At 44.8% G+C, this 12,184-nt stretch overlaps 1 protein-coding gene across 2 annotated transcripts in view; it reads left to right on the top strand.

Moving 5' to 3' along the window:
* RFX2 (regulatory factor X2) overlaps nucleotides 1-12,184 on the top strand; it is a 60,429-nt gene that overhangs the window by 22,054 nt on the left and 26,191 nt on the right. The window contains exon 2 of one of the 2 annotated variants that reach the window (XM_050910489.1): nucleotides 10,350-10,459. In XM_050910489.1, the coding sequence (XP_050766446.1) occupies nucleotides 10,355-10,459 (105 nt within the window). In that variant the 5' untranslated portion in view covers nucleotides 10,350-10,354. Of the gene's footprint in view, nucleotides 1-10,349; nucleotides 10,460-11,648; nucleotides 11,763-12,184 lie in introns of those variants that run through there. The other variant, XM_050910490.1, reaches the window with a different exon arrangement.

Genomic DNA, 12,184 nt, shown 5'->3' with positions numbered 1-12,184 from the left:
TACTGCAATGGAACAGTTGAATAACAACTGTGAGTTTAGTTTCGAGACCACTATGCCAGCCTGTGGCTCTGATGAGCACACTTTGCAAATGCACTTAGGCAATGCGGATTTTCAACTTGGGGCAGTTTTACTGCGCGTGTAGAAGCAGAATCATCAACAAGCAAATCTCAAACTCTCGTGAGAAAAGTTTGCACACCCCCATGAGGATGTTTTGGTGTGGCACCATCACGTAGAAGGCGAGACTCCATTTTCGGTGGAGTGCGGGAGCAGAGCCCAGACCTCCGTGGTGGTTCCTCCCCAGTAACACCAGTCCCTGGTCAGGGCAATGCTCCCCAGGAGTGTGCCAAGTTAGCACAGCCTGAAAGAGCATCTCGTGTGCAGGCAGAAGGATGGTAGGGTCAGAGCTCATGCAGATGTTTGAGAGAGACAAAACTTGCCCTAAGTGTCAGGAGAAAGCAAACAAGCCCTCCTCCTCCTCCTCCTTCTCGTGCCCACTCAGGCACTACCTGCCTTTCAGAGGGGAAGAGTGCCCACTTCTTGTTTCTCTCCTTGCTCCAGCTCTCCTTTCTGGCTTCTGAAACTCCCCAGTACAAACCCACAGTAGCACTAATGCTCATGACCACTTGTTTACCCCCTCGTGCCATGTTTCAGTCCACCCCATGGTGGAATCTCTCCCGGAGACCTCCAGAGCACTGACTCGACTGATGCTGTAAAATCGGAGACAAAGTCGTCTCTTCTCTGAACGGCCACAGTTTATGTTTGTGGCTTGTTCTGCTTAACTTTGTTAAGCACCACAATGCTTGTGAATGGTGCTATATAAATAAATAACAATATACTGGGCTGTGTTGGCAGCGGTTACTTCTGTATTTGCTGTTCACTGGTTAGGCATGATGGAAACGGCTGCTGCTGCCGCCCCACATCTAAAAGAAATACTGCAGCAAATCTACTTCACACTTAAATTGTCAAAAGGCTGGCTAGCCTTAAGACCATTGAAAGGATTGTCTAGTCTAAACAAGTAAAAAGTGAGGACTGAAGAACGTACAGGTTTAAATTAAGCTGATCTCTTGGAATTAATTTAAAATAAGTGACCTATTCCATAGTTTTCTGCCATAGGACAAGCTATAAAAGCGAGTCTTGCAAAAACACAGTCGAGTACCGAGGTTTGCAGTTCCTTGTTCCAAAAGGAGCCCAGTGCAGTCGGGGGGATTAGCTGTACCCAGGTACCTGGGATCATCCTGGGAGCATGCAGGTAGCAGAGCTACAGACCGCAGGGGTCAAGTAACCAGATGTTCTGGTTTGGTTGACGATTGAAACTTTAAGATTTGTCCTAGAAAGGAACCTTTGAAATGCTTTTGTGCCAGATTTTTGCTTGACGCGCTGTATTTCCCATATTGAATCACAGCCCTGGGAAACCCCTACAGTGCACATATTAAAAATATGGGAAAATTATTAATTTGAGCCCAGAATTTGTGCTTGCTTTCGCCAGATAGCACCAATGTGTGTGTTGCAGCCAGTATCTGAAGGGCCTGGACATGGAGTACAGTGTAGTCTGTGACTTTTAATTCCTCCTTCCAGACATGAAAGCCTCCTTACTGCTCAGCAGATATCAAGATGTTGTTTCTTGGGTAGCGTTATTTGCCATCATTGTAGCAAAACTTTTCTGAAGTCACGATTTAGCTAGTTAATAGGAAAGAAACAAGGAGTTTGAAGCACTTGATGACAGGGTCACGCTAGGCTAAAAATCTGGAAGCTGTTGGACTTTTTCTTGAGAATAAACAGCTGGGACTCGTGCAGGTAAGTCTGTTGGGAGACTGAGGGTGAAATGCAGCGTGGCAGTAAATAGGCTGTATGCTGGCCCCTGCATTTCCGAGCACCAGAAGGGATGCATTCAGATCTGAAGGAATCCAGTCCTGGCTTTTGACACTTGGAGAGTGTTCGTATTACTAACCCAGAAAGAAAACAGGACAGGTTTTTGTATGGGAGGGAGGTTCGCAGCATTACTTTGCCCATGTTCACGTCTGAGATCCGTGCACATGGGATTTGTCCACAGGCTGCTGCCAGCAACATTAAACCATCACAGCTTCTGCTATTCAGTCTCAGCTGGCTCTTAAGGAAACTCCAAATTATGCAGCCAGCACAGATACATTCCTCGCTCTCTTCTGCCTCTCTGAAAGTTACTTTTAAAGAAACAGCAAAGATTAGTGACCTGCTGTTACACAACAATTGCGTGTGTGTATATATATATTACTTGACTTGATTCCATGAAATCTAATTAAAGACTGAGTGTATATTTGTATTTCGGTATATTATTAACTTGCTAATAAAAGCCATTTCCAAATTTGTATTTTTCCATGAGGAACAGGTTTCTGAAAAAAAAAAAACCCAACTATACTGCCTGCTGCCCTTGAGACGCATGTTTTGGGTTTATCTGTGTTTCCAGGTAACTAGAGCTCTTAGACAAGCAGCGTTTGCTTCTGTTTTAAATTAATTTAACCTAATCAGTGGAAGGCTCTGGTGCCTTCTCTGTTTATAACATTTTGAAGCAATGTAATAAGCAGCCTCTCCAGAATCAGCTTATTATCAAGTTCCTTGTCATGTTTGCTTCCCCCTTCAATCCCCTCCACTTAACCACTGCTTATTAAAAGGCTAAAGGTTACGACACGCGGTTCAGGACACTCTTTAGATGAGCCGGCTCAAGTGCCAGCTCCTGTTAGTCTGGAAGAGCTCGCTTTCAGCTGCGATGGGGATGAGGGCACGTTGACACTGCTCAGAGTACAGAGATGGCCCAAACCTCTCCCCCATCCTCTGCTGGAGGGGGATGCTGGTTTAGGAGGGACTGGTTGCAAAAGGTGAATACTGCTCCAGCCCTCGGGATGCGAACGGTACATGAGTGCTTGTTGGTGCTAGCGGGGATGCTGGGCACCATCCCGCAGTATCCCAGGCTCTGTGGGGTGGCTCGGTGTTGCGTGGCTGCAGGCGTTACGGACTGTCCTCAGCGTGGGATGAGAGGTTTTGTTGCGGAGGCCAAGGTTTTAATGAGCCAAGACTCTGTCCAGTCCTAACCTGGTCCCACGTTTCCTGGCTCCCTCTGAACGCCAGAATAGCAGGCTCTTCTTCCAAGGCTTTTAGAGCAGTTTAAAACCCAGGAAATACTGTAGTTCTCCTAGGTCAAGCTAGTATCATGACTGCCAGTTGTACAACATTTTGGACAAGGATTAAGTTCAGGTGCTAAGCGGCCAGACTTCCAGATGGTTTGAGCTGCACCCATTGCTAACAGCCGTGTTGGGAGCTTTGTTCTCCGAGCATCCCTTGTATGGTCTGAAGGCAAAGATAACTCCTAAATGGGGATGCTGGTAGAGCAGGTTCTCTTTGGCTCAGCCATCCGAAAGCAAAGAGTTTCTTTTGGTTTCACAGATGACTGAGCTGGAATCATGTTTTTTTCCAAAGAGGGTGCAAAGATGGGGGCATACTTGGCCCTTGGTCTCGGTTCAGAGCCATGTGCCGGCAGGCTGCAAGTGCCTGCTCGTGTGCTCCTCCAGCTTCCGAGTTTTTTGGGCAATGGAGAAAAAAATTACTATTTTCCTGATTGGAATTTCAGGTGAATGCCTGTTATTTCTTGGAGATATCATGCTTTGGAGACATGTGCAGTGGGGATAAAGGATGCATATGGAGGCAGGAGGCAAGCTGGGTTTGATGCAAGTGTTTGCCTTGGTTCTGCTCTAAGGTGGTATAATTCACTCGATTGCATTGTCATTCACATCAAATAAAAAAATTTCTTCTTCCAAGGAACGAAACACTTCCTTTCTATGCTCTGGTTAAAACACAACTAACGCCTTTTCAAGGCAAATTATTAAATACAGACTAAGCCAAAAATGTTGAATGAAATGGAAAATATTTAAGAAGGTTTTCTTTAGTAAAATAAATGTGGCGTAGACTGTGGTGGATAAAGTTGATGGATAGTGTGCATCTGCTAGAAAAGAAAGTAAAAATCTGCTATTCCCTGCATTCCTTTTATTATTTTCGGTCACTTTTGAGAGCGTTGAGGATTCTCAGTAGTGAATTTATCAAATGTAAAAACCATAGTTCCTTTTTCTGTAGTCAGGGGAGAAAATACCACTTAGAGCCCATATAGAATGTGATGGTTAAATAGCATTTTTATTTCTTCTGAGTTCAGTTATTGCTGTTCTGGTTTTCCTATTTATCTAAGCTTCAAGCCAACTAAACCTGAATAAAAGTTCCAGAAACCAAATAACTATTTTTATATGTAAGCCTTCCTTTCAAAGTATGCAAAAAATGCACAAAACCAAACAAAAAAAAGCAAAAACTTGGGTTTGAATTTTGATCCTAGCAGGTCAATGTTACGGATGAGAAATAATTCTTTTTTTTAATTAAACTACAACTTTCCCATTATTTTCAGTAATATACCAGATATCAGGAGATTTCTGTAAAATATTCATAGCTATCATGAACTTGTATATGGAAATGTGACCGTATGTGATTCCCTGGTTATTTTACCCCCTGGTCAGCCCGAGATCCATTGAACAGAAAGAAAACTTGGAGCATAAACTGTGCACAGCTGAGCATCCTGGCTGTTGGGTATACTAAATCTCATCAATAAAAAGGCAAGCATAATTATAGCAGGTTCACCTGGAAAAATAAACTTTTTCCACCTTTATATCTTAATTTGAAACGAAAGCCATGAAGTACATCCTTCAGACATAAAAAATCTGATGTACCATTGATTCCTGTACTTCAAGGCAGTCATTTTCCTGGTGGATTTTTATGCACCACATTTAAATCCTCTTTGAGAAGAAGTTGTTAAGCCCATTTACAAATGGCAAATGGAGGGAGTTACTTACCCAATGGAGCTAATAACACCCACCAAGGTTTACTGGGAAGCTTAAATATAAGTAGCTGTGAGAAACTTTGTCCCAGAGGTAGAATAATTGACTGTTCTTCTTTAAAACAACAACAAAAAACTCATTGAAGACATTTTCCTTTCCCTCGTTTATGTCCCAGTATTATATTCTATTTCAAAAGTTCTGCCAAAAAAAAAGGATGTAATAAAGCAATTTTAAAAGTTTAAATAAGATCAAAGGATGACCAAGTAAGCTTTGAAAAGCAAATTAAATAAATTAGTTCATGACTTGTCTTCAAATGAGCAAGTGATTCCCTGAAATGGTAACCGTTTTAGTATTTTGAAAGCAACACTAGTATGATTGTATGATTATTCTGGATTTTAAAAAGCATTCACTGGTTGCTGGTGTGGGGTAGCTAATATGTTTTACATTTTCACCTTAGAAAATCAAAGATATGTAAATACAAGACCTAAATACCCCACAAGAGCCAAGACTGTGCCAGTCCCACCCCTGATTTATGTAAGGCTGCTCTTAAAAAATAAAAATAAGGGCAGGAGGGAGAGTTATATTCACTTCAAATGGTGACATTTTCTTTTAACCAAGTAGGTCGGCCCGCAATTACAACAGAAGCGATCCCGGGCCTGAGGAAGGCAGGGACTTAAATCCTCTTTTATTTGAAGTCTCGGAGCCGCCTGGGATGGCTGCTGGTGCTCAGCTAGCCATGTGCTTACACGTCGCGCTGAGTGAGAACCAGAGCACCAAAGAAAAACAAACCAAATATTTCCCTGGGGCAGACTCCCTGCTCTGGCTCCGATCAGCAGCAGTTATTAGACGTTTGAGGTCTCGGCGTTTAGCTCCGAAACGTTTTTGTTTGAGTGTTCGGGAGCTGATAGTTTATGTTAAAGCATTCTGTGGAAAAATACTTGCAGTTCCTCCTCATCTCCTGGATGGCAGAGCTCGTGGGCTGCAGCACAGACCGAGCACCCAGGGGCACCCTTCTCACTACTGGGGGCTCTTGCATCAGCCCCCCCTCCTTTCCCAAGCTCTTTTTGGGAGCTTGGGGACCGGTGCAGAAGATGCTGCTGCTTTCCCTTCTCAGCACTCGAAGGCGACTCGCAGGAGAAAGCTGTGTCATATCTTCTGCTGCCCCCTCCTTTTTTCCCCCCTCTCGCTGCAAATTTGAATGTGGAAAATATTTTGAAATGCTCCTCTTATCTCTGTTTTCCCAGCGTTTTGGAGCTGGTTTAGGCAGGAGAGATTAACAAAGGCGAGGCTATTTACATGAAGGCAACGTGCCTTATGAATGAAACGGTGACAACTGGAGTTTTTATCAACCCTCGAGGCTTGCAATATTACTACTTGTCTTTCTCAAATGCATTCAGACTTTGACAGCCTCTGAGACCAGTGCTCGAAAAATACCTTACCTAGGGGAGTATTGTGGCTTTTTTAGGAGTGGGAAAATTGAAGCGCGGGGAAGGGGAAGCATCCTGTTCAAGGTCACGGAGCAAGCTGGTGGCAGAACCAGAAATAGCACCCAGAAGTTATTAGTTTTTTCTGTATTTCCTTTCCTGTCACCGCTGTTTGCTTGGATACCGAGATAGCTGTGTGTAAACAGAAGGTTTCCAGAGGCAGCAGCCTTGTTATCTGCCTGATTCATTCAGTGATGATGCAACCTGGAATCCGGATTTCTGCAATGCCTTCCACAGTCGTGATGCTGCACGTGACATCACCAGCCGCGTTGAGCAACCAAAGTTTTAAACTTGTTGCTACCTGAAATGCCAATGTCTTGAGTAAGGCCTTTCTCACTGCAGTGTTATTCCTTATGCATGGTCAGGTCCCGTCTGCTCATTCCCCTGGCATAATAACTGACTTGGTTTTTTGCTCTTAACCTGGTAAGGAGCCCCGGAGCTGAGAAAGTCAGCTGTGGATGCTGATCCTCTCTGTGACTCACCAGCGGCTTTGTTGACTACTAATGAGCTTCTCAGTTTGTGCAAACTCCCCAGTACCAGGGGGGCTGCCAAGCTGTAAAGCTTTCACCGGCTGTCAGAAGCCACGAGACACCTTTTAATAGCTTCTGTCGGTCACTTCTGCTGCGAGAGAGCTGCAGCGTTCTCCCCCAGCCAGGAGCGGGAAGCAAGCATGGCTGGGATGAACCTCTTTCTTAGACCAGATCTAAGAGGAAGGCAGCAAATCTTAGATCTTTGGGAAACAGGAGGGCTCGCTTTTGAGGCATCGAGTTTCTGTTAGGAGAGGATGATCAAGAACACTGTAAAACTTCCTCCCCTGTGGGAGGTGAAAAATGAGATCGAAGGAGAGCAGCGAGTCCTTTCATGGGCATTTGCTTTAGGGATGTGGCAGAACTGCCAAAGAGCTGCACAAGCAGACAGCCGAGCTCCACCAGTCGATGTTCATTAAGGAGCTACAAGGGTGTTCCTTACTTTACACGCACAACTCCCAAGAAGAGGGAAGAGCAAGACTTCGGATGCCACGTTTCCTCTCCTCCTTGAAAGCCGATGCTTTATCCATCCTCCTGGAGCCTTGGCTCGGGTGCCGGCTCACTTGGTAGCTGTGCTCCCAGGATGTCGGCAAAGCTTTGTAACACCTTGCAATGGTTTCTCAGAGCGTAGGAATTCTGTTTAAGTTGTCAGCTTTTCATCAGCGCAAATTAATGTTAGCAGATGGCACACACATATCTGTCTCTCCTATTCTCAGGAAGCACAGGATGGCTTTAATGGGAAATGAATTATTCTTTATCCAGGATGTTTCATTGATAAACAAAATAATAAGTCTTGTACGTGTGCCTTGGCGGTCCAGTACTTCTGTGTCTGTCTACCTTGTCTGGAAGTACCAGCTGCAGATTTCATCGGAGTCTTTGTGTCTGGCTTGGTTGTCATCATTAACAGAGCCTGCGTTTTGTAACAAATCTGAAAATAATGTTGATGATTTATTTTGGCAGCAGACAATTCATCTTCCACCCTGCCTGCCTCTCTCTGGTCTCTTTTGGTCACTGAGGGAAACCAGAAGACAAAATTTATCAGCAGAATGAGTAGGTGATAATTTTGAGATAGCATCTTTTCTGATTATAACTACGCTTGAAAAGAGACCTTTCTGTAGACCTGAGATGCCAAGGTCTGACCCTGCCAGAACCATTCTCATATAAATAAAATATAATTTAAATTTAATCATAATAATTTAATCATTAAAATATGTTTGGCAACTTATCCACCTTTCTTCTGTAACCTCACGGTGCTATATTCTTCCACTCGCAAAACCCTAGAAAGCTGTGAACCGGAGCCCTGGGCACAAACGATAGACAATAAAACACTCTTGCAAAAGTTAGGAGAATATGTGTGCTAAAAGTGACCCCTCTCTTCTGCCCTGAGCATCTTCACGTGAGCTTTATAGACCTGCCTCCTTTGCCAACAGTGCTGGCCAAATGTTTAGTTGCAAATAATTTTGGGCTGGAACAGGCGGGAGGCTATTTCATTAATTTTCTGCGAGAATTATTATTTTCGTGATCCCACAGCGCTATTGCAACTGGTAGCTTCTCATGAAGAGGTTTTGGCTAAAAACCCTGCAGAGGCAGTGATGGGGAGAAGCAGGTGCTGCCTTTATATAGTGGAGCTGCAGGGAATGGGGTTGTGCGCGTCCGCTGCGGGCAGACTTGAGGGCTACGAAGGGACACAGCAGACTTGAGGGCTACAAAGGGACACAGCAGACTTGAGGGCTACGAAGGGACACAGCAGACTTGAGGGCTACAAAGGGACACAGCAGACTTGAGGGCTACGAAGGGACACGAATGGTGATAGCGACTAAATTTCTTTGCCTGGTTTCTGGCTTGTTCAATTAATCTGGTAGCTGTATTTGGAGCAATGACTGCGTGGGTTCTGTATCTACTCTTTTCTCCGGGATGCAAGAAAGATGATGCAAAAGAGAAAATTACTTGCAAGCTGTGGGGTTTCGGGGAAGTCAGGAGAGTAACTGTTGTAATTTGCTAATGGGTAGCATGGGAATATGGGGTCAGCACTGACTGGAAAAAAATCTTAAAAACCTGTTTTGTGAAGAATCTAAATATTTGGGGTTTTTTTCAGTGGCTGAAGGAGAAAAAACAGGTAACTTTTGTAACTTCACCTCCCCCTTGCATTTCTTTTTACCACAAAGAGCTATCAAATGAGCAGAGTCCATTGTCCCTCAGTTTGTGATTTTTCCTTTTGCCTCTTAACTTGCACAAAGCTGAGGAAAAGGTTTAAATATTGGATGGAGAAGGGAAATAAAACAGAAAAGATTTCATGCTGTTATTTGGAGGCTACGTTACACTCAGCAGCGAGGCTGAGAAAGAAATGACACTGCTCAAAATCTGGATGTTTCTGTGTCTTTTGGTTTTGAAGTGACAGCAGAAACCCTCTTAAAATAGTTTTTTAAACAGGAACTTTCCAAGAAACTGAGAAAAAAAGGCTCCCCCACCCCTCCATATTACATCAAAAACCCCAAAATGACATTGTCTGCTTTCGGAAGCACCATCGCAGCAACCTTTGGTGTTCCTCGGGTGGCTGGTCTTTAACATGCCCCGTGCCCCACACGGGATGGACATGGGGTGCCGGGGCAGTGCCCTAAGGGAGCGAGGAGACCCAGGGGATGGAGAGCCTGTGCTGCAGGGCAGGCGCTCAGCCCTGCTCTCGTGCCATCTCCCCATCCCCAGGACATTCCCACGTGGCCCTTGGGATGCTTCCCAAGGTGGCTGAGCAATGCTGGGTGAGTGCCAGGACAGGGGAACCCGGGTGACTTGAAGATGCTGAGGGCATCAGCTCCGTAGGGTTGCAGCGTGGGAGCAGGACCGGAGGGCGATGGCATGTCTGTGTTTGGGGACCTTGGTGAGGCTGACGAAATTTTGGGGCAAGGAGATGGATGGGAGGGTGGAGGTGTTTCTTTGTGGGGGTGGTTTGGGGGTTTTGAAATGATGGTGGATCACTGTTCTTCTGCTATTCATGTTTGATTATCAGTTGTGATTATAAACCCAAATTGACCACCCCACTTTCCAAATGAAAGCATTAGCTAAGCTCCAGGCATGTACTTAGATTTGATTAAAATTTTTTTTTGCAGTAGTTTAAACATGATAAGGCAGAGGGGGAGAAAAAATTATTTTTAAAATATGCTTTTACTCTTCCAGATCTGAAGTTATCCTCACTATGACACAATAATTTTCCAATGCTACTTTTCGGTTATATTTAGAAGTGCATTTTCTGTTCCTTCCCTCTCCTTTCTGTGGAACAATTGTGCAACTTTCTTTTTTCTTAATATAATGCCGTATTAAAATTAGCTCCAAGACTAAAAAGAGTCCTCTGTGTAGGAAGGTAACTACCTTCCTTCCTAGCACTTCCCCTGGATCTTCCACTGGGATTTTGTTCCTTTTAGACGCGGGTTCCTCGGGTGTTCGCTGCGGTGTGTAGCTGTGCTTTCCCTGGCTGATCTCCCCTCTGCTCTCCCCAGCAGTAAGCATGCAGAGTTCAGAGGGTGGATCAGACTCAGCAGCTTCTGTGGCACTTCACACTTCTGCATCAGCCCAAGCTCCGGTAGTGCAGCCAGTGCCAGCGTCTCAGCAGGTAACGTATGCACAGCTGGGAATGCCGTTTCCATGGAGAAGAGACCTGTTTTACTGGCGGATGTATTTTAATCCAGGATTTTTGTATGAGGGAGAGGATTGTTAATCAGCTCCTGGAGGTAGTGGGGAGAACCTGTTGCTGGACTTTGTGTTGATAAAGGCCATGGATATTTCATGTGTTAGCCCTATGAATGTGCAAGGTTTAAAACGTGGGATTTAGATTTTAACTTAGCTACCCAGGGAAGTCACTTCATGCCAGTTTGGTGTTTGCTTCAGTATAATATCCTGTTGTCATTATTTGGTGTGTCGATAAAAGCAGGAGAAAATGAAACAGTCCTTAAAGGCATCTCTGCAAATAAGGGACCGAGCTCAACAGAGAAGAGGTGGGGGGAGTGCTAAGGCAGGGAGAGGGTGGAGGAGCCACATGCTGGTCTCTTCCTTTGGTAGGTAGATCCTGATATTTTAAATTGGGGAGGGGGGATTCATGATTCATATACATGAATATGATGCACTTGGGAGGTCTCCTGATAGGAGAGAAATGATAGCTTCAACTGATGAATGAAAACTATGTAGTGCAAAACGGGAAGGGTTAAGTAAAACTGGTTCCTTTTTATGCCTTTTGGGGAACTATTAAAAGAAGTTTCTGTCGCAGGAAGCTGGAGGGATAAGAGGATGGGTGGGTATAACTTAGCTACACCCTTCTCCAAGTCCCAAGTGAGCAGAAGTAGCTGCCATTGGATGCTGAGGAAAAGGAACAATTAAAAATTGTGAATTGGTAGGAGCATTCGATTCACCAGGAGACGTGGACATTCACATCGTGTGATTCAGTGCGTGGTTGGCCAGCTCGCTGTCATCTCTCAGCCTTCCCATCCTCGATTTCTCTGGGTGACGTTTCTTGTTTGTATTGTAATGATGTGGATACCGCTGATCAATAGTGTCAAGTATCTTAGGGATCGTCCGTCATTAGTGTGAATTTGACTGTGACAACATGTTAAAGAAGTTTAGAAAACCCATCAGCTTTGGATTATGAAATTACCCGTCTAGCCTTTGCCGGTGCTGTCGTCATGATGCGGAGTATCGAGTGGAACTCCATGGATTAAGAAAGACCCAGAGGATCGTGGAAGATTGCTGAAGAGGAGGAGCGTCCAGAGCCTTCCCTTCTCACCAGCAGGACAAAGAAAATACTAGGAATGAACTACTGGCAGCATGACTGGTGTGAGGCTGAAGCCTTTGGTGTTGTTGATCACTGGTCTACCTTTCAGTGTGAGCGAAGGCTGTATGAACAGGATGGCCTCATCTTACAGGTTGGGGATGATTAATTTTTTTGGTTGGAAGGTAGTAGGAGCAACCAGACAGGCAGTGACAAATTACACAGGTAGCTGAGCTGGGCAGCCGTGCCAAAGGAGGAGCTGTGTCATTTGGTAAAAGCAATGACGGAGAATCGGTAAAAAGTAGGAGAAAGGAAAGGCTCTTGCTGAGACTTTGGTGTAGGTGGCATTGCCAAGGCTTGAGTTGAAAAAGGGCTTGTAATGTTCCCATCGTGCGCTGGTTACAGCCTCTTTTGGAGAGAAAATGGACAAAGTGATGGCTGGCGTAAGTGTACGTGTCCTTACCGCTAGCTCAGCTGCAGGATCTCCAGTGTACCCAGGCTTGCTGAAGGTCAGCCTGGGGACTGGTGATGTAGAGGCTGCCTAGAAATCTGGGTAATTATTATATTCCTGTAATT

Source organism: Gymnogyps californianus, chromosome 24 (genome assembly GCF_018139145.2).
Source record: "Gymnogyps californianus isolate 813 chromosome 24, ASM1813914v2, whole genome shotgun sequence".
Lineage (NCBI taxonomy): Eukaryota > Metazoa > Chordata > Aves > Accipitriformes > Cathartidae > Gymnogyps > Gymnogyps californianus.
Note: the sequence above shows the minus strand (reverse complement) of the source record. Positions and strands in the feature narration are given on the sequence as shown.